This window comes from Acyrthosiphon pisum, chromosome X (genome assembly GCF_005508785.2).
Source record: "Acyrthosiphon pisum isolate AL4f chromosome X, pea_aphid_22Mar2018_4r6ur, whole genome shotgun sequence".
NCBI lineage: Eukaryota > Metazoa > Arthropoda > Insecta > Hemiptera > Aphididae > Acyrthosiphon > Acyrthosiphon pisum.
In genome coordinates this window covers 55,479,429-55,504,306 of record NC_042493.1, presented here as the reverse complement: position 1 = coordinate 55,504,306, position 24,878 = coordinate 55,479,429, and the positions used below count along the sequence as shown (strand labels likewise).

Here is a 24,878-nt window from a genome sequence, read left to right as displayed (position 1 = left end):
TAGCGATGTGACTTATGCGCATTACTCTTCGACTTGCGATGCGTGTGTATATATATATAGGAACGCTTAGAATTATTCAACCGGTCGTTTGGAAATTTAACCGTTTGATAAAAAAAAAAAAAATACATATATATATATAATATAATGTAAAACGGCTAAAAGAAAAATTGTTGATTTTGAGAGAATTTATGTGCAAAAAGGAAGGAGACTGTTATAAAAAAAAGTCTTCCAGTGGCACACGACGAAAAGCCAAAAATTACCATAGTCAGTGTATTTTTTTCCCTCGGTGGAGCGAAGTGTGCACACTTATTTCCTGTTTTCTTTTTCACTGGCCTAAAAATGAAATGGGTCGTGCGTAATCTTTCAGTTTTGAAAGGTCGCATAAAATAATCAGTAAAGAAATCATTCCCGGGCTACACTAAAAAATATAACGTTCAGATGAAACAACGTGCCGTGAATCGTTCATAATCTATAATAAAACACACATTTCGTATTTCTTCAATATCGATGTTAAACAACGCGTTGTGAGACGAGAGAAAAAGTGAACGGCCAGGGACAGTGTTGTGTTTTTGACGTTGAAAATAAAACCGTGATTCCGTGATTGTTTTTCCGAGGAAAAACTAAACAACATCTATACCTATAACTGTTACATACAGGGACTCCCAAATGTCAAAATGTCAAAAATGAAGACAATATTAGATAAAATTATATAATATAAAAGCAGTGGCTTTGTTTGGAGGGGCGATGAAAGGGAGACAAAGGTGGAATTTTCCGCCGTTTAATTTTTAAAGACCTACTGGGCCGAGTGCTGAGGTCCTTTATTGTCTGGCTGCGTCTCCCGAAAAGAAAATATAAACTTTTAATAAAAATATAATTTGTATAATTTATTATTTTTCTTATTTGTAATAAAAATAATAATTCTTTAGTTTTCAGTTATATTGACTGTTTTTGTATCATAGGTATACATTTATATTATTTTTGTGTACAGATTTTTTTTATTTTATAAATATTTAAAATAATATGGCCAATACGAATACAAAGTACCAAATAACGGCAGTCACTACGCTGGTTCAATGGTGGAAGCCGGGAAGATTACCTATGTTGTAAAATCAAAAACCATGGGAAAAATAAATATTTATAGTTGTAAAAATAGTCGGCAAAAATGTCGGACTCGTCTGAAAATAAATCTGAAATGACATCACTGTACCTAACCTACATGACCGTTGTATTGTAACTGTTAATGCATTTAATTCATATCCAATTTGTTATATTTTAATTTGTGGTATTTCAATTACGACCGATATAAGTATGTTACTCACTGCACCGTACTTATTTCAATGGTAATTTTATAGTCTCTTTTTTTTACACAGAATCCACGTGTATGGCGTACACAATAATATTGAACAGTTTTTATTAAAATATTATTTTATGTTACCATTTTGAAATCTCAGTACTCTACCTACAGTATATCTTTTATATTTTTATCTTTTCATCATGATTTAATTTTTAGGTCATACTTAAACGAATTCCTACCTTAAATATTTACAACCCGTAATTTGTTCGACTCCCATAAATTTATAAAATAATTTTTCTGTTTATCGTAAAAGGAAAAAAAAATTGAATACAATAATTTAATATAAGCCATTAATTTTATCTGATTGTTGGGTATTTCAAGAGCCATTTTATGACTCTCGAAGTCGATTTCAGTGAACTGAAAATCAGTATCTATACCTTAAAAATATTTTAGAAGTATAATAATAATATAATGTTATAGTGTGCTGGAATTTAATGCCTGATAACAGTTTTATGACGAAGGAAAATCTCAATAATTCATTGACGATTTATTTCATTATTTTAGTATTAACTTCATGAATATAAGAATAATCTCGGCACGAACCGTTTTATAAGTTGACAATGATCACATTCAGAAATTTATTGTGATCTCACTGACAAAATGATATTATTATACTAAAACTCATATTTATGGTTGTATTTGTTTAGATTTTATGACTAAATAAAATTATAATATAATATCAATATAATCGTTCAATACATCATACAATATCCGTAACAATAAATTCACCTAACACGATAACGTTATTGTAATATCGAGTAAAGCTTACCATAAAAAACGGTAAATATGCTCTTTAAAAAGTAATTTGTATAGTACATCGGACATAAACTACACTTTTTATTTTTTTTTGAGTGGGTATTAGGAGTGGATATAATAATACACGAATAAAAGAAAAAAAACTGTTTTCAAGAAAAGTCGATTTTCTCTATAGCAGATTTTAAGTGTACAATGTAAATGAGTAGGTCACTGAAATGGGTGTGTTAATCTTGAATTCAATAATAAATCATCTGAGCCCAAAACGTATTGCAGCCTTTTTTTCTCAAGATATTTTATAATTTATTTATATCACCATTAATCATTTATTTTCTATTAGTAACATGAGAATTGAACTCTTTTTACCAAAAACGTCACATACATTATACAATATTTACCCTAATAAAATATTACAATACATTATTAATATTTTTAAAATGTCATAGTGTATAACATAAGAATGTTTCAAGTTTTTACCAATAACATAACTTTTAAATTACAACAAAATAACAAAAGTTGTTTAAGGAGAAATCATTATATTACGTTTGAATATCAACCTTCGACAAAATCTGAACTTCAAACGTTCATAAAAAAATTAATGTGGTCTTACTCAAAAGTTTTTTTTTTGATTTCAGTAAGAACAATTTAAGAGGGATTTTTCATCAAATTTTTCAAGGCAGATATAAAGATCATAAAGTTTATGCATGTTTAACTTCAAGTTAATTTTTTAGTATTTCAGTAGATATTTTTTATAAGTTTATGAAACCAAAAACCATCATCAATGTCGAAAATTGAAATTTGTATTGTTCCTTAAAGTGACGTCAGACACACAAAAGAAATCCATTCAGAATGTATAATACATAATACTATTGATTAATTTTTTAAGAATACAATATAATCTATATGACATTGAACTGTACGAAAAATGTTTTTATAATTTATTCGATTTTCAGGTTCGATTCACAGTAAACTAATATTATACATTGCGTTAACCTTTGAATTTAGACAATGTTATAAAATCTCTATTTTGAATAAAAGTCTTAAAAACTAACGATTGTTGGGGTATTAAAATATTTTATAATTAATATTCACGTACAATAAATACATTTAATAAACGTACCTATATTTATTATTTATGAAGCAGTTATTTGATTCGTAAATCCTAACAGTAAAAATGTGATTTATATTTTGAAAATTGGCTTAAGACTTTTGCTTTACGTGTTTGGCGTGAAAAATTGGAAGGAGAGTATGCTTGGACTTTGGTTTATAGTTTAAATTTGTGACCAACGAAAAACTTGTTATGGATTCTGTTTGGCGCGTCTTTTACAACAATATTTTTATTTTTTTTTTTGTTGAACACGTTTCTGGAGTACTCTCAAAGTTTCATATTATATATATATTTTCCACCAATTGAAAATTGGACACATATGGTACTTTAAAAACGTTTTTTTTTTTTAGAATTTCTCAATAGATTTTTTTTTTAATTTTCTCAAAAAACTATTGGAAAACGACCAAAATAAAAGTCTGTTAAATTTACGATGACATTTAGAACAAAATCTTAACGTTAAAAAAATATTAATTCTTTTGTGTTACTGTATGCCCTTTGTAGGGCGTATGTTATTTAAATCGGTTGTATTTTACTGTTTATTTTTGTATAATAAAAGGAAATAATGATGCCGTTTTTTAGTAAGTGATTAGGTACTGTTGACGTATTTCAACAAATTTAACTATGGATTAATAACATTTTTTTAGTTTTTTACATAATTTTTACATAATATGCATTTCAATATTAATACCAATTGTATCATAATATTATAATGTTACAGTGGTATATTTTTGATGATGTTGCATATAGATCATAATTTCTACAAATTTTAATAGTAAAACCAGCCACCAAACGACGAAATATGTAAATATATCTTTATATGTACCGAGATGACTTTGTTTTTAATTGATCATCTTTAAATAAAAAAAAAATACTCGTTACACAAAGTAAGGAGTGTTTAAGATGTTTCAGGGAATACTTAAAGTAAACTTAACGTCCCGTATAACATTTAAACAGACCAATTTTATACATCGCTTGGGTAGCACCATAATATGCGATATCGTATAAATTTTCGTATACTGCGACATCTCTGAAGGTACAGTCCGCACTATTGCACGATAAAATAACTATAATTGAGGTAAAAGCGCAATAACGTACAATGGTTATACGGAGAACGTCTAATGCGAATTTATTAGTAAGTATAGGTAGGTACATCGTATATTTTTCCAGCAGATCGTAATTACGATTTGAATGGCTTGTGTTTTATAGACTTGGCTGACCTGTATAATATCTATATGATGAAAACAACCACTAAATTTCCTTGAAATTAAATTATTGTCATTTTTGCGTCCGCGTAAATTAACTTCATAGGTACTCACCGACTCTTCTATTGTTATAAATTCGTCCACAAGTTTGTTTTTCATTTTTATTTTTTTAATTATCACGGTGGGTAGGCGAAATCAATGATTGCGATAGACACTCATTTGATTATTGATATTGGTATTGATATGAACTTGTGACTGAATGTAAATGGTCTACGGATATTTTAATATAGTTTTTATTAAATAAATAGCAGTTTAACAATGTTTTGAAACAAAAAATGCGTTCGAAACCCTCACGTTCTTCTGGAACTCTGTGTGAGTATAACGTTTAACAGAATAAAATCATAATATCATTCATTATTGTTGTCTCCACATAAATATCGATATCGTCGTACTACAACTGTTATAAAGACGTACTGCAAATCGTGAATTTAATGAATAAGAGTAAGACCAGGTGCAATAGTTATTGTTAGGTCTACACGTCGGTCGTCGAGTGGACGCCGATAAAATATTAATCCGATGCGTTTAGATATCCAATTATTTTAGCAAAGCACAATTTTGTTTTTTACTGTATTGTATAGTTTGTGGTTGAGAACAATAGTATATTATTATACAAAATAATGCAACGTTTCTGGAAACCTCCCATGGTAAAACAATTATTCGACATTATTGTTGCATTAGTCATTTGGGAGAGTTGAGAAAAAAACACGTACCTACCGAAAGGGATGGTGTGAAACTGATGTTGGATTCATGTCACGACTTATATTATGCTAGAAATTGTACTAAATTTCCATTTTTTACATTTGTCAGCTTTCATAATATACTTTCGATTACATATAACTAACTGAATTTCGATTTCGTAACAATGATGTAATTTGCAATAGTTATTAAACCATTGAGGAGGAAATGGCTTACGTGTACATTGTACGTGTTTATAATAATGTCTTATGTCTAAACCAATTTTTCCCCATAATATTAATTATTCTATTTAATACTTGATAGTGTTATATGTAAAATTGTGGTGAACATAAAAAATAAGTTTTAAAACCTAATAAATTGTACATTTTAAATATAATTATATGTTTTATTTTAATTAGGGAAATTACAAAATGAGGTGCTCTGTTAAGCCATGTTTTATTTAATTTTTTTTTACCTGGAAAAAGGTTTATTAATAATAATAATAAAAGGTCCTCCTCTATTTTCCAAGACACATTTATTTCAGTACAAAGAAATGTTTTTCCTTTTACTACAGTTAATTATGATTTATAAGGATATTCATATTGATGATTATTGTTGATGATTACGTTGAACATAATTTTCTAGTAAGTGCCGTTGGTCTACTGGGTATCAATAATCCTCATGGTTTCAGTCTTATCTAACTGACCGTAAACAATTTACTAATACTTAAGGTTTCATATTGTATGCTTAAACGGTCCATTTAGCAACACCACAAGGTAACCAATATTTCATCCTTTTATTCTTGATTTTTATTAACGATATAAATTATCATATAGTTTTAAACAATATCAATTTTTATTTTTCCTAAATGAATTAAAGTTATTTACACTTGTTTCATCTGTAGATGATTGCATTATCCTCCAAAATAAACTTAAACTTCTGGTCAGTTGGTGTACAAAATGGGAAATTAATTATTTTAATGCATTTAAATGCTGATCAATAAAATATGTTAATAGAATTCACAACCCAATCATATATATCCAGTGTTGGGAATTATCTAGATAAAATTATTTTTTTAATTATCTTATCTAGATAAAAATAATTAAATCAGCTAATTATGTCATCTAGATAAATTTAATTGTTATCTGTGGTAATTTATCTAGATAAATAATATAATTATAAGAATATTTTTAAATACTGAAATAGCCAATAATTTACGAGAATCGAGTAGTGATTCCAAATACCAATATTATTATAGTTAAAAAAAGAAATATTTACTGAAATATTGTCAGTTTTATTTTATTATTTTATTTTTATTCAAGTTGTATTAAAAATTAAAATTGTATAATATTTTATTATTATTCATGAATATTACTTAATTAGTAATTTAAAATAAATTACTTTATTTATAATATAATTTAAAAACAAATTATCTATTTTTTTTTTATCTAGATAAAAAAAAATGATTTTATATTTTATCTTATCTAGATAAATTTTGAATGAATTATCTGTTATCATATCCAGATGATTTTTTGGTTATCTTTTCCCAACACTGTATATATCTATGATATTGACAACAATAAAATAATTATAATTATTACAAAATTTCACTTAATTCCGTACTGTTTGTGAAATAAATTGGTATAATTTTTTTAACACAATAAAGTTATCACATCAAATATATAACTAGTAAATTTTAAATAAATTATTACACTTTATAAAACGCCGCTCTTCCAAGTATACACATATCATAATAATATATTAATACATTTTTTATATATATATTGTAAGTGTGGTGGTGGACATTTTAAATTGCTCCGGCAACGATGACCGTAGAGCGTGTATACAAAAATATATAATAATATAGTAGTAATAAAATGAAAACAATAATTTAATATTTAAAAACTAGTTAAAGAAAAAATGTGAAGCTATTTATGGCTTACACGAAGTAGATCAATAAATAAACTATAAATAATTCCATATCTTCTATTTCTACTCTTTATGTAACTTAGATTGTAATTATCGTTAATATTTATCTGTCACATCATATAAAACTCGTACTTACTACTTTCCTGTACACAATCTAGTAACTTTTAAAGCTTTATTTTATCTGTTCTAGGTAGAATTGTTTTGGAGTTTGCTTTAATTATTTGGAGCTCTTAGTCCATTCAGAATGTGAGCCAATTGAACAAGTTCAAAAACGTTTCTTAAAATGAGTAACCATCGAAATAAATTTCCCCCTTGAAACTCCTTAAATATGGACCAGTTAGTACACAATATACAACTGGACTTGCCCATATTATTGGTCACATTAACTCTCCGTATTTGTTAGATCACTATCCATTTTAAAGTACATTTTAATCATCATGGATCTCCAACACTTTTCTGCATGACTGTATCTTATCTTATAATACTAATTTAACAAAAAACTCACCTCTATCTAAATTTATGTCCCTATGAAATATTTACTCGGACTTTGATTTTTTTCTCAGGCCTACTAAACATAATGATTAAGTGTCACTAAGTTAAGTTCTGATACACTAATTATATTCTATTAAAAATATTAAATTATCTGTGATCAATATATTTAATATTACTAAAACTACCTTTTCATTCTATACATTAGTGAATCATATATTTATATCTATTTATATTTTTGTTTTTTATATATACATATTTGAGAGATGAAAATTAAATAAATGTATTATTATTATTGATCTGTTGAATTGAGCTTCCACCCATTCCGTTCAAGTTAAGAAATATATTTTATTATTACTAAGAAGGATCCTGGATGGCGACCAGATTTTGTCAGATGGTGGTCAATTTGGTTTCCGAAGTTCCTTCTCAGTATGAATAAAGAGTAATAAAGCGATAAGAATCCTGAGAGCCGATTTTAATTTTTTGTACAGTTTTCTTGATATCAATTCCCTCACATTATAAGACTTTTTCACAAACATTTTTTTAATTTATACTTTTTTTAGTATTGTATTAATATTTAAGGGTATAAAATAAATATGAAAGAAAGTAGATCCCAATAGTATATATATATATATATATATATATATACTAGCAAATTTAAATCTTAATTTATAATTCTTATATTTTTATTGCTTCATAATATCAATTGGTACGTTAAAGTTAGAGCACATAATATGTTGACACTTCCTATGTTGAATAAGTGTTGATAAAGATGGAGCATTTTCAATTTTAATTCCATTAAAACGAATTATTATTTGAATACATTTTAAACAACATAATGCTTAAAAAAATGGAAATACTCTTAATGGTAAAACGATTTATATATAGTATACTACTATTGTAATAATATAATAAACGTTGTTTCATTTTACTTATATAGATATATGAATACATTTATAGTAAATATAAATTGGAATGTATTATATCAAAAATATGTATAATAATGTTTAAAACAAAAATTTATACTGTAGAGTAAACATTTTTATTTTCATCGAATATCAATATTACAATTTATAGAAATATATAAATGGAACTAAACTATAATAATAATTGTTGTTTCGGATTTATCAGTTATAATTTTAATCAATATTTATCACATTACAGTTAATTTGCATGACAATCAGTATCCTCCTTGTTGATGTTGAAGGTGGATTTTTCAGTGGAGTGGTTCAAAAATGCAAAACAATGACTAGAAGCATAGCCAGGTACTGTTAATATAATGACATCTATAAAACCTATTTTGAGGTATACCAACGTGATCATGTGAATCTAATTTTGTACTGACGTTCAAAGTCATAACTATAATAATATTATAAGTTACAACATGATAGTAATTCAGTATGACGTTTCGTTTAGTATCAATATCGTTTCATTTACTATTTAATAGGTACATAGTTTATATCGATACCATATCGAGATATAATACGTCATAAGATATGGATATCGAATACCAGTATTGTAATATCGAAAGAAAATTTATTGCTGATTTTTATTTATTCATGACACATGTTTTATACATTTATTAGCTGACCCCTCGCACTTCATTGTCAATAAAAAATGATAGACTTTTAAAAAATTTAAATGTTCAAATCTATTTGGGTGTAACGCGCTGCAATAAGTAAAACTCAGGTACCTTGTATGCGAATATGTCAAAATGTCATAAATGAGCAAATATTTGATTTGTTGCCTGGATATTCCTAGATAAATGAACCATCCAACACAAAAATAATTTCTTGATTCCAACCAGTAGGTAGTTCAAACAAACCAAAATTTCAGCTTTATACTATTAGTACAGATTAGGCACTTTTGTTATACCAATAAAATAAAAAAAAAACATAATAAAATATCTATATAGATATTTTATAACAAAAATAATATAAATTATATTAACATACTATACTTGCGGCTATAATTATTGTCATTTTTCGTAACGCACCTAGTTGACATTTGATTAAACCGTTAAAATATGTCTTCACTGTGAAAATATAAATGCTAATGTATTAGTTATATTGACGTCTATATCGATATCGGAAAACTTATTCGATAGCGATATTATTCTGAATAACACTATAGTATAGTATTATTATAACGTAATATTATTATAGTATTAAACCGCGTGAGCTAAAACAAAATTATAAACAATTTGTTCCTTAACTGTATACCACGCCCTAACCGTTGTCTATTCTGAACAGTATACCGTCGAAACTAGCGGATGGTGGCCAGTTCGCGACGCAAAAGGTGGTTGGTGCCTTGGGAAACGCCGTCAGGCCGGTGCGGCCGCTCAAGCGGGTCGTGGACGCGACTGGCGGTGCCATATCCAACGTGATGGGGTCCGCCAGCCGCCTGCTGGGAAAGACGGTGGAACCTCCGAATAAAATCATTTTTCTGTACAGCCGTCCGCTCAAGCACCTGGGCACGTCAAGATTGTACCAGGAAGCGATCCGGACGGTCATCGCGCATGCGCTCACCAACGTGGTGCTGCACAAGGACGAAATGGACGAGGCTGCGGACACGCCGGCGAACCTGGGTACCATGCCCGTGCTCAAATCCGTGGTGGAACAGCTTGAGAGGGCAGGAGCCTCCGACGATGACATCGCCGACATCGTCAGCGTGTTGGGCCGCAACGGCAAACAGGACCTGCCCGTCCAGATCAAATCAAAGGTATGTAGTGCCCTATGCGCGTAACCTAAATCTAATCCAGAGGTTCTCGAGCTTTTTAATTTTTATGAACACGGTCCCGTGATGGAAGACTATTAGACTCTTTACCAATTTCCTTTCGAACACCTTTTTTTTTTACAAAATGTCTCATGTCAATTGATGTTTTAAATCCATTTATTTTATATTACAAATCACTTAAGTATAGCCGTATATGTATACATGAAAACATACACATTTATAATTGTTTTTATTAAACATAATTTTTCATACAATATTTTATTTTTAGATAGAATCACCGCTGACCCCCAGAATGAATCCTAATCTAACCTGCAGCACCATTATATATAATGCTGTCCCAGTTGGACTATGGTCGTAAACCTATGGTACGTCTGGTAATTTTGAGCCGTTCGTAATCACTGATCATAAACATATCCATATTATGTTGTAAATGTCCACCCAACTTCCGCCTATGACTTTTTGAAAATCCTAACTAGGTATTTACTGCACATTATTGCGAATTTCCAAATTAGAGGACTGCCGTTTCAATTGCACCCCATTTCGTTTTTATGAAACTCTGTAGTTTTTTCTGCATGAACAACGTGACTTGGTGTGTGAATGCTTGGCATCAAAAATGCATTTCTGCACAATTGTTTGTATTTGTTAAAAATGTAAGTTTTGAAAGTTGGGGAAAATTACAAAGGATTTCTCGAAAACGTTATAACAACGTCGTAATTCTAGCGTAACGTAGTTTGGAAAAAACTATTGCAGGTTTAAACTCAGTTTGAACAGTAAATTGAAATTCTCAACAATTATTAAAAATAAAAAATTACTTTAACTGAAAAAAATATACTTTACAAATTGTATACATATTTAACTCTAAAAATAGACACTCACATAATCGTATTTTCCATAAAATCTAGATGGGGAAAATACTATTCATGTCTGAAAAGATACCGCGTGGGTTTTTTTGGTTTTAATTAATTTAAATATCCATAACAAAACCATTTCCATTATTTCGGTCACTCATCGAAGTGAAATTAATTTAAAATTTTCTCAATTTAAAGTTTAATAAAATACAAACTTATATTTGCTTTTACAGCCGAAATTACGCGAATATAAACAAATGTTTTAATTAAGATATGATTCTAGTCAAAGACACGAAAACATGTTTAAATTTTCAATTCATATAATATTGTTATTATTATTTTTCCCTTTATCCTAAAAATTAATATTGTCGTGATAGAAAATCTTTATAATATTGTGTGTTTAAAGTGTCGTAACTAAATATTATAAAATCATTTAGATTCTAGTCCATTCGAATATTCATATCTTCAGCTACCATTGAATTCAGACAGATATTACCAATTTTAATTCAAACTACCTATGTGGAGGATGTATTTTATACAAAAAGACAATAGTACGAAAATCTTTTAAACAATTTTTTTTTATTAAAAAAAGTATTTTAATTATTGATTATATTTATTATAAATTGAATATATCCTAGAATTTTAAAAGCGTTAAAATCATAATTAATTTATTGAATTGAAATGAACTTGGTTGAGTTTATGTGAGCGAAGTCCAATTAGTCTTTCTGTGATTATATGATTAAGAGGATACCACACCCGCAATATGTTGTTGTCTTCTATAGTGAATAATATCATCAGAATTGCACGTTTAATTCACAGAAATATTTTATAATTTGTCTACACATAATTTTTTTGTTCTATTACAAAGTGGAAGTGATGTGAGGTTTCATTAACGAACTTAATTACAAAGAAATGCATAAAGTCGTGCGCATTCGTCATTAGCACGCATTTTTTTCTCCCTGAAAACAAATCAGATTATTAAAACGCTTATGACGCGATCAATGGAGTGTATGATATTATACTCATTTGCGTGCCTTTGGGTATATTATTTACTCTGCCCTTATAGAATGAACCACTTCATGTGTTCACGTATTTGAAACTCATAATTCAACGCTGTTCAACAATGTGCACGAACATAATAATATTATATTTGTATACATTTCTATTAATTTATTTGAAATACTATTACCCCTATAGAGTTTTTATTTTCATCATTTTGTTATCATTTGTTATACGATTTTATATAAGACAAACTTGAATTAGATTAAAAATTGTAAATCAACGTAATTAAAATATATAGGTAATATAATATTACACTTTTTTCGAAAAAATTCGATGACAGATTATTTATCAAAATTTTCATACGTTACATAGTTATGCTGTTGAAATAAAAAGTAACAAATCGGTTAACTAATAAACTTTAATTTCCTTAATGATGGAAATATTTATAAGAAATGCATAATAATAATAATAATAATAATAATAATAACCATTGTTATTGTTAAGTATATTTTTAGTAAAACATTTTAATCAGAGTAAATTAAATCTAATAAATGTCGAGGTATTGATAATCTGTAATCACAGATCTATGTCGTAAAATATTTGAACATGTTGTTTGATGAAAGAATGAATATTAGAGACGAATATGAAATAAAATGAAATCGTTATTTTCCGGTGAGACATAGGTACTACCGGTGGTACAATAAATTATATGTGGGGTAAGGTAAATAAAAACAAATAGTAGGTACATTAGTTATCTCCTGGTGAGAGGAAATTAGTTAATTGCAGAAATTAACGAAGTCAAAAAACGAAATAAAAACCACGTGGGTACTAATTAACCCAGCCACATCGTGAATCGAGTAAAATATTAAATAATATCTCTATCCGTTATCGTAGGCACGTGTCATGTTTGGTGGATTACCTAAAAACTGGAAACCCTTTTTACCGGTTTTTTTTCTACATATTTTAATAACATTTAGATAATACAGAATACGTTGGCATATTATTGTCATTCGAATATTTTTAACTACATTTTTAACTACCTATACAACATATTAGGTATGTGAAAGACATAATGTTCTGTTTATAATCATCGAGCTGATTAGCGACGCTATAATTATTCTTATTTTCAAAAAGCGAACTTGAACAATAGTATATTATATAATATATCGTACAATTATATTATGCTATGAAAATAAAATTGAATCGAATCACGAATCTATAGAGCATAATATCATTATGTTTTGTTGTAGGTAAACGTGAAGACTCATTGTACGTAACACCATTTTTTCAGTTGCTAGGAGTAGGTTATGTATATAATTTGTGTTATTATAATATGGCTTTAACGTGCTTAAAACCAACAACGTATTCTATAACGCAACAACGTAAATAATTGTTTTTGAACATTGTTGCTTAAATAATAAAACATCTGGTATTAAGTATATACACACCCATTATATTATTATTACACCAAAGCCAATAATGATCAGATAATTTTTATTTATATAATATTGTTGTTTTTTAGATGTCTCTGTTTAACTACGCACAAAAAAATATTGAGTACCTAATATTTAAAAATAAAAAAGGTGGGTAAGTGGATGTCGCTCTGCTGTACAGTAGGTTAGAAGTGGGTCACTGTATAATGGATAGTATTAAATTTGAATTCAATGATATAATATCACTGTAGAAGAAAAACGATTCTGAGTGGAGACAGTTTGTCAGTCTAGGTATTAGACATACCTATTATAAGTATACTTATCTATAGTATTAAAAAAAAATTGACCTATAATAGGTATTAATAATAAATTCCAAATTAATCATATCACAATATCAATCAGGTAACGCGTTATACATCAACAACAAACCGTGGTACTATCATAGATATATAATAGTATACTTTAGAAGTTTCAAGTACCCACAAATAATATTATACAATCATTAGAATCGCAACAAAATAACTAAAATAGTTAATCCAGGTTTTTTAATATGTAATTTTGTCCAAATTTTAAATTAAAATTACTATAAAAATAAACTGTGCTTATGTATTTCTTAGAATTTTTGGCAACAGAATTAAATATTTACGTTATTTTTAATATTTTTCAAATTTTATTGTAACAATATAGTAGGAGCCTTGTATTAAATTTTCTAGTATTTTTACTCAACAAATAAAGTTTTATTGGCATTCATAGAAAAAAAACTAATTAAATTGGAAACTGAAATTGTCCGTTAACAGCTCAAAACAAATCAAAATATTTTGAAAATTTTATCATGTATAGCAAATGGAAATATAAACAACCAGTGAAAATGTCATGTATCTACAGTCATTCGTTTTAAAGTTACACCAAAAACCAAAATCAATTTTCTCGAAAACAGATTTTGCGTAAAAATTCCCGTTTTTCCTTAATTTTTCTTTTGTTTTTCACGGCGCTATTGGAAATTTCAAATTTTGAGCTCCCGAATGCACCAACTAGATTCAATTTCCCATCAAACAAGATACTGTTGAAGAAAATCGAAGCAGTTTTACTGCCCCAAACCGTGATGACAGACACAAAAATAAAAAAATAAAAAAAATAAAAAAACACACATCATTGTAAAATCAATACATTCATCGTTCCACTCAGAATCTAAAATATGTTATAATATAAATACCAACTCGGGATTTCATTGCAAAAGTCAAATTTTTACGCATGTCAGACAGTGCTGCAATAATTTTTAAATACATTTATGAATTGTGATGTGAGTCACGGGTGTTTGGCTGAAGTTAGGCTTAACATATTAGGTTGGTAAATTTTTTAAACAAAATGCACCCAATATAGTTTAAAAACATTTAGTTAAGTACTTATACATTTATAATATTATATTAACTATCTAACCGATTTGTTCCTTTAAAATCCTTAAATCGGTGAGAATATAGGAATAGAATACTCAGATTATTTAGTAAATCAAACTATGCCTTCAACTATCATATTATGATATATTTTAAAATGCAAAAATTCAAAAACATAAGTTTTATGCTGAATTCATAATATGTTGTATAGAGTAGACATGTAACACTGTAACATAATTATGACATATTTTAGTTATATAATACATGATTAAATATTTTATACAACGTTATTAATGTATTTAAACAGTGTTGTAGCAAGTACGATAAGTTTACGTACATTATAAAAATGTACACATAATATGACTAGCCACTATGGATGACAAATTTTTCTAACAAAACGGGCCATAAAATTCCTGATTTTTTTTCCTGTACTCCATTAAATTTTGATACATATTATAAACTAGCTTTCCCACCCCACATTGCCCTTGAAAAAGATTTGTTTTTTTTTATAATTATATTTGTAAAAAATGTTTATACCATATTTGTATTAATTATTATAGTAATATAATATGTAACCAATGACAACCACAAAAATTGATTAAAAAAAATAATATTTTTTCATGAGATAAAAAAAAAACCATGTAGGTATGAACTACTCTTTATAGCTACCTACAGGGGTTAAAATAATAAGCTATAAACACTAGTCTCAAGAAATCGATTGGTATAACCTTTATTTATTACGGACCAGTAGATTTTGAGTCTATTAACTTCAAATGAACCAATAATGCGGGTTAAAAATTAGTGATCAAAATTTTAATTCAAAATTATTATATTTGATTAAAATTATATTATAAGTGATCTATATTAACCATAATATAAATACTTATTTCTAATAATTGGCTGCTATTATTATATTGTAATATGCAACCAATGGCAACCATTTATATAGACAAATTCTATTGAAAAGTTTTTCAGTTTTCCCCGAATTTCCAAATTTTCCTAGCAACTTTTACAGTTTATAATTCGGAATATTATGAGCATTAAAATAAAATAACCAAATCCATGCAGCCGTTCTCAAGGCTTTTTATTATATAAGAAAAAAATATAATTTCAACGTATTTATAAGAGATTTTATAATAATTTTATAAAACATTACTAATAAATCACATGCCCTCAACATTTTTTCACGTGTCATGTTGGGCATCCGTGCCCCGGATTTATCACCCCTGCTCTAGACTAATATTAAACTCATTATATTGACGGGATAATATAGAATAATATGGCCAATTTATAGACCTAACCAATTGAATTTTGAAAAATAGATAGCTTAGTAGTTGTACATAACAATCAATGATAATTATTATTGTTGTAAATATTTTGTAGGTACTTGAAATGTAATCTGGATAATATATTGTTAGTATGTAAACTACTTGAATACCTTAACCACATATTATCGAATTATCAGCATTTTAAATATTTTGACTGGAAATGTTTCGTTGTCGAATATTGTACAAACAATACTCAGAAAAAGTTAAAATTACAAACACGTTTGTTGCGTATGAAAGTTATTAAATATTTGCTTAGTAATCGTCGACAATTAAACTAAACTAAATGTATTTTTTGTGAAAGTTTAAAAGATGGGCAGTTATCTCTTTTTTTTTTAGATAACACTACGGAGTACAACTAATTTCTCACACAGTGATAATATAAAGAACACCTTACTACAGTTTAATTTCATTAACCCGAAATAAAATCACGTTGGAAAATTGAAACAAAATCTCTGTCAATATAATTTTTTGTTTAAAAAAAAAATGTATAATAATTAGGTATAATATAGGTATAGATTCGGATAACTTGGATGCATATTGTATAATAAAACATATTTAACATGTTGTACATATAAAACTATAATACCACAAAATAATATAATATTTTTATTAATGCCCCGGTAAATAAAAAACGATGAAAAGTTACAATAAAAAAAAAAAAAACTATAAATCGGAAATAGGTGCCTAACTATATAAAAAAATATTAGAATAGGTTATAATATTATATAATATTTGATTGCATATGCTATTTATTGTATGACGTGCATTTAGTAGTGTGGTCTCATTAATAAAATAACTATACCGGAATGTCCTAATTAAATCATAAATATACTACACGCTTGTTTCCGAGTAATGAATGATGTATATTATTAGTCTTTCGTCGTTAATCATCTCTAAAGCATTTGAATATAAGACTCACACTTGGATATTATATGTGCCTACGTCTATAATACTCGGACGAAATGTTTAGCAATGATATTATGTTGCTCAATGTAGGTTGGCATTACGATTCAATTCAGATGCGAGACTTAATGAAGAATTAATCAAGAATTTTCGATTCACGCAAAATTACACCTAAAGCGTTTTACAGGATTAACTAAAATGTTCACTTATATGATTACGTACAATTTATTTACATTATTATGGTTTTTTTTATAAAAAAGCGCTAATACCCAGTACCATAAAATACTTAACGTTAAAATTCCCAAGCGTATTTACGTTAGTCACTGATATACCAGCGCGAACCTGGGCGACTTGTGATACGGTAAAATAGTCGCCTTGGCAAATGATCGAAAGACATTATTTAGGACAAAAAAAAACCAAAAATTTTATTTTTAATATTATTATTGATGCATTTGCCCGATATGAATTAAAAATCATTTTGTCTCTTGAAAAGCGGAAATTTTGTTTTGTTTTGTAGGTGCTGTAGTATTTTTTTTTCAAATCGTATCGAAATGATTGCAATTTACATATTTGAATCACGATAATGTTATGCTATTCGAAGACCGAGTATTTAATAATAAATATTACTGTCAGTACCATACCCATGGGACTAATATTTTTAACCGTTTGTGTTTAGATTCTTTGCGGTATGTTGGTTTCGCGATGGTATCGAGGTGTCATTTTTATATATTTATTTATTATAACTTATATTTTTTGGTTGGGTTCACTATTTTTTGTGATCTAAAAGTGATAAAGACACATTAATAGATTTGATTGTGATTTTACTTTGAAGGATTAATATTATGTTTGTCTAACAGATAACTATGAAAACTACATGTAATTGCATGACATGGTCAATTTTAAGAGTCATAGTATCATAAACAGAAATTTCATAATATATAGCAAATAAATAGTCTTGCTATTGCTCAATTGATAAAACATTGATATTTAGTTTTGTAAATTCGTTTGCAGTGTGGTAAATTATTTTTAATAGAACATTTATCGAGTGTTTTGAAGAAGAAATAATATAAAAGTAATTTGCCCTCATAGCTCACTATACTTTAGTTTGTGCATATAGAGATTTTACTAAATAATTTATAAAATATTTAAAATATCTAAATTTATTTATAACATAAAATATTGATTCGTGGAACCACAAAAATCTCTCAATAAAGATAATAATTTATTAATAAATGTATTATTTATTTATAATATCATATTTTGTATTATTTTAATTAGTTTCTTTCCCACAGGTCCTTGGCATTCTAAAAGATACAAATGGAAACTTTAAAAGCGATGGGCCCATGAATGAATTACGTTGGATTGCAGAGCACCCTCATGGATTCTACCAGATGGATGACAAAGAAAGGACTGATTACAAATTGAAGACGCAAAAAAAGTATACGAGTTGTACGGTTTTACATCCACCATCCTTCGACATCACAAATACATAAATTAACTGCGTTGCGGTTATAATTTAAAGCATTGCCTCAGACTTTCTAATCCTAATCGATAGAAAATGAATTAATAAATTATTTATTAATGAAATATATGTGTATTTCTGTGAGTTTTATTACGTTTTCAACATTATTTCAAAACGATAAAATTAAAATATACTTAATAAATAATAATAATATAAATCATAACTGTTTGTTATTTTAATTGCATATGCTGTAATAATATAACTACATTAAAGTTAAATTATTATTATAAAATGTAGTCAATGTCAATGAAAATCTGACTGTATATTTGTTGCATTTGAGCTTCACTTTAACTCATGTGCAAAATTTTCCGGCAACTTGAACAGTCGGTGTGACTGCAGCAATTCGCACGTCATTCATTGGTAGACGGTAGACGGTAACCTGATAAAAGGCAAACAAACTTTTTTTTCTCTTTTACACTGAAAATTGTTAAACTAAATAATCTTTATGTTACAATATAATATAGAATAAAAAAGATAAAATATCAAGATTAAAATGTTTTTATTATTATCAAGCTCAATAATATTAAATTATTTTAACACGGCTATATGGGTATGCAATTTAAGTACAGTGTATACATTGTACACATTTATTTACGTAGTATTTCTTTATAAAATATTTTGCTATTAGAAATACGTACCTAGTTTTAAATGTTTTAATAAATTTTTATTGAAAACATCGCATTTTAAAATGTTATTATGTGTATAAAAGATAATAGTATAGCGTACATTAGCTGTTCACAACTACAAACTAACTAAAATCGTTATTTTTCGTTAAATATCTAATATCGACAACATTTTAGCTTTAAACGTCTATAAAAAGAACTGTGATACATATACATATATATTTTTTGTTTTCACGATTAACTTCTATTATGAGAAATCTTGTATTAAACTTTCTTAGCTATACAAATTAAATATAACATAAATGATTCACTAAGAAATAATGTGCAAAATGTTCGTGAATTTACTGAATTTCTTCAAATTTTTAACTTCAAATGCTTATAAAAAAAAAACTATTACTAATTATATTTAATGTTTATAATTGGCTATAATAACAACTATTAGATGAACTTTGTATAAAATTGTTAAACTTTTTGATGAAGTAAACAATCTTTTATTGATTTTCAAAAAGAAAAAAAATCGAAACATATTCAGTTATATATATTATAAATTGGTTAAAAAATAGTAAAAATATTTTTTAAATAATAAGGACAATATATGGAAAAGCTAATTTATTAACATTTTGTTTCAGGAATCTTCTTCGTTTTTTAATTATTTATTAGAATAAAATCGTTTTTTTCACGTTAATATTCACAAATATATTTCACACATTTAATAAAAGTGTCCATAAATAATATTTGTGGGATTACGCTTAGTTATAGAATCTTATGAAGAACCTTATATTACATTTTTAAAATTTAAAGCTAATTGTATATCAAAAAGAGTTAAAATTATAGTGTGTATAGAAAATTCTAATATAAACATTTGGTGATAATTCAAATTATCTTCGATTGTTATTTTTTAGTTTCACAAAAAAAAAACAAAATCAGTTTTATTAAAAACTAGTTTTGCATAGAAATTTTCATTTTTTCTTAATTGTATTATATTTTTCTTTACATTTAACTAAATTACATTTTAAAGAAAAAAATATGAAAGAGTTGCCAACAATTTTGTTTTATAAAACCAAATCAAAGCTCCACGATTATTAAATACATATACAATTTATAATATATCGTTTCGGATAAAGTTAGCAACGTGAACGACTTTGGATGATGTTCTATTTAAATGGGTTGTTTGGACGAAACTTTATACAATCATAATATATTCAACGCTGATATACACAACATCTTTGTACGTCTGCAGTTGTGTTTAAATTTTGAAGTTCTGTAATACTGTTTAATGTATATAATATACAAGACATAATATCGTTATCATTTTTTAATTGTCGACAAAGATAACGTTTAGTTTTATCTTGTGCAATAATCATCGCTTTGAAAGTTTAGAATACCATTCTAGCAGCTGCATTTGAACTGCGTTATTACAATTGAACAATAAAACCTTTAAGACTCGTTAAAAGTGAATATATAAATAGTAATTTAGGTTATATCGGATAATTTTACTTTGAATAGTGGTAACCCGTACGAAATGTTACTTTTTATTTTTATGGTGGTGCGGAAACAAACAAATTTAATTTTCTAATAATTAAATACTTATCTAAATTGAGGATTTAGACGCGTTTACGATTCAAATGATTGCTATTACCAACAGAAGGTCCAATAATAAATTCTTGTTTTTTTCTAATCGTATATATGGGTACCATTATTAGGTACCAGATATAAAAAAAGTCCTTTCTTAGAAAAATATTGACAGTATTTTGGTGAACTGCTTAACTGTGAGAACTCAATACAGACATTCATATGGACACCGCCAATAACCTAATAATATTGAATTCCCATCCCCAAACATAGAAGAAATAATAAAGTAATCAAATATCACTAAAAAACCATCAAATGCCGTGGAATTGAAATTTAGAGAAAAATGCTTATGAACCTAGTCGAGGAAACAATAAAGAGACTACATGGTATTATGAAAAATGTATGGTCCAAGGAAAGACTTCCAGAAGATTGGGATAGCACATTAGTTTGTAATATCTTCCAAAAAATACCCGCAGGAATGCAATAATTATAAAGGGATTGCATCATTACATACAACATAAAAGATCTTATAATATTGTATACAAGACAGAGTAGGAAAAATAGCAGAGTGACTATCAGGGTGGGTTTAGACTCAATAGATCTGCAACTGACCAAATGTTTATAATAAATCAAATCATCCAAAAACGATTAGAATATAATAAGGATGCACAGTGCACACATATTATTTGTAGACATTAAAAGTCTATGATTCCATCCACAAAGAAAGCTTGATAAACATACTCAAAGTCATCAGATTCCCCATAAAAAGTATAAGCCTCATTGGAGCTAGTATTAATCACATGGAGATCAAGGCCAAGATAGGTAATTTAACATCACAACCGATGATTGTGACGACAGGGCTCAAGGAAGGAGATGTATTTCCCCTGTGATGTTAATTTGGTATTGGAAAAGGTAATACGAGAGATGAACGTCATAGAAGGAGTAACTCTAGTTCAGATTACAATAAGACATTTAGCATATGTTGACAATATTGCTCTCCTTAGAGAGGATATAGATATGATAAACCACTTAAGAAGAAAACTCATAAATATTGCGGAAAAATGGCCCTTACCGTTCATGGTGATAAAACAGAATACCACATGGTTAGCCAAAGAAATAGTAACTATAGGAAAAAGAACAAAACATTGAAATAGAAGACCATAGTTTAAAGAGAGTGTCACAATTTAAATACATGGGTTCAAGATATCCTCTAAATCAGCATAACGACGTTAAGACAGAAGTGTCACCAAGAATACAATAAGCAAATATATTATATTATGGGTTAGAAAAAGTTTTGAAATCTAAGACCTTATTAAAAAAAATTAAAATATGGATGTACATTTCATTAATTAAACCGATCGTTCTATATAGCGCTGAAATGTGGGCACTGAGAAAAATAGAAGAATTTAGTATAGTGATAAGAGGAAAGTTTGACAAAAAATGTATGACCCAGTCTTCGATAGTCAAACTAAAAAATGCAGATAACTACATAGTGATTAAGATAGTTGAATAGATCTCTAAGATAAGATAACTTTGGCGTAAACAAGGATCTATAGTTAATCGGGTAATTGAAGAAGAGTCTATGGAAAAAATACCGTTAGGGAGACTAAAGCTAAAATGGAAAGACTATATGAAGAAATACGTTAAAAAGATGAAAATATACGGCAAAAGACAGGAACAGGTGGCAAGATTTTTATTTAGTTATATGGTCTATAAGGTCGAAATCAAGAAAAAAGACGAAAGAAGAGAAGAAGCTATAGGTACCATTAATATTAAATTTCCTTAATATTCGATTTCTTAACCTAATTTAAACTAGCGATATCTTAACAATGAGAGTTGTATAAATACAAATGAAATTCGAGGATCATTATAGTATAGTATATTATAAGAAGTGAATTACAGTGTATGTCAGTATATTACAGTGACCTTGTACGGTAAAAAGAAAAAAATCGGTGGTACAAATTGAAGAGTAAAGAACAAAGTGTAAAAGAAAAAACTATCGGGTCATCGAGCACACAGAATTGCGACGGTTCATAATATACATAATGTATAAAATACTGCACTGAGATCAAAATAATATAATAAGAGCATATTTTATCATAATATATAGGATGGTTTTTTTATATGGCGTTCATCATCTTGTCTATGACCAGTTTCGTTTTTTTTTTTTGTTTTTTTTTTATTGTGTTCATATATCAGCTATAGACTTGTATAATGTAAACTGTTGAAAAAATTATATTATAATCGATATTTTTACACTGTATAATATACAATTTTTTATTATTCAAAAATTAAAATAATAAAAAAGACAAAATAAAACCTGTATTTAACCGTATATGGCGAATGTTTTAAAACCATGACATGAAAGATATTTCTTGAAAAAACTAAATCATTAAAATGCGATACTTTACTTAGAAAAATCACCCTGTATAATGTAAATAATAATATTATAATGTAACACTGGTCACGATAATGGAATGCGATGCGCCGCACTGAGGCGTTTGGCGAACATTGATTTTGGATTTCGGCATAAATTCAACTTTACTTAGACACCAACAGGCCGGACATTTAACATAATATCATTATTATATTGTAAAACATAATATTAGGCATAGATACATGTTTATCCATTTACATGTGTGTGTGCGTGTGACGCCTAAATGGCTACATCGGTTGCCTTTTTGGACCTATATATATTTATGACGTACACCTACCGATATACTATGATAAATATACGTAGAAAGATGGCGATAAAGTGCATCGCTGCGCCACCGGTGTGGGCCACATGGTTTATTTTAATAACACTATCATCGTGTAAATTACGATATGGGCTGCAATGACCGCGTCGTCGGCTACAGATGCAATCGTCCCGTCCCACCCGCGCCCAACGTAATATACACACATAATGCACACAACGTAGGTAATCTATGTGTGTATTGAGCATTGTATGTTATTATTAATATAATATATCAGAACAGCGTACACAACCCAATCGCGTATCATAATATTATATTACACAGTAGTAGTAGTGTGTAGTATAATATCATTATGTGTATATGTAGACACGTAATAATGCACATGCATGCACATGTAATAATGCTACGCGTGCGCTGGCCGGATCGCATCAAAGTGAACCGTTCGGCCGTGTCAAACGTCGGAGAGATTCCGCACCCATATAGGTACACTATACCATGTATGACGTATAGGAATATATTATATATATAATAGGCGAATATAATATATTATGTATGTGTATATTATATAATACATAAAGCATAAACACGAGTACCTATATAGTACACATTGCAGTCGCTCGCCACCGTCAGTGCTAGCACGGTAAAAACACACATGTGCACTCCATATTTTCCCGTCAATGGTTAACATTATAATATATTTAAGTATACATTACATAGAGACGACGTGATCCTGGCTTTGGGAGATCCACGAATGTGTACCCGACTGACTACTAGTGCCTCTATAACTGCAGTGAATTGTGTGTGTGTGTGTGTGTGTGTGTGTGTGTGTGTGTCTGGCTATCGTTTAACAGACAACTTGTACGCTATAGGGACGACATTTTGAATAGTACCTACCTATTCATGCGATGACATTACTTTAGCGTGTGTAATACGTGATATCGAGTGTGCACTGTGCAGTGGTCTGCAGTAATCCTATCTAGTTGTTATCTATTTCCTACGTTTGAGTTCTTTTTGAAATTGTATTATTTTATTCAAAAACGCGTATTTATAATTACCAACTGTTAAAAAAAAAAAATGTCTAAAACCAAAAAATCTGTAAAGTTTGACATTTTTTTAAAAATATCAACCGTAAACCATATTGATGGTTATTATCAAGTATCAATATAACACTGTATTATGCGGGATAATTCACCAAACATGTTCACTTCCATGTTTTCCTTAAGTAATGAATTTATTCAAAAAGTGATTCTTAGA

At 28.0% G+C, this 24,878-nt stretch overlaps 2 protein-coding genes across 2 annotated transcripts in view; one reads left to right on the top strand and one right to left on the bottom strand.

The window, feature by feature from the left end:
- Positions 1 to 18,823, top strand: part of LOC100574813 — a 23,533-nt gene extending 4,710 nt beyond the window's left edge. Inside the window, exons 2-4 of the mRNA XM_003242241.4 lie at positions 8,735 to 8,835; positions 9,823 to 10,291; positions 18,504 to 18,823. Coding sequence (XP_003242289.1) covers positions 8,735 to 8,835; positions 9,823 to 10,291; positions 18,504 to 18,704 — 771 coding nt within the window. The 3' untranslated portion in view covers positions 18,705 to 18,823. The remainder of the gene's footprint in view (positions 1 to 8,734; positions 8,836 to 9,822; positions 10,292 to 18,503) is intronic.
- LOC100160795 overlaps positions 1 to 24,878 on the bottom strand; it is a 431,282-nt gene that overhangs the window by 320,108 nt on the left and 86,296 nt on the right. The gene's annotated exons all lie outside the window — the stretch shown is intronic.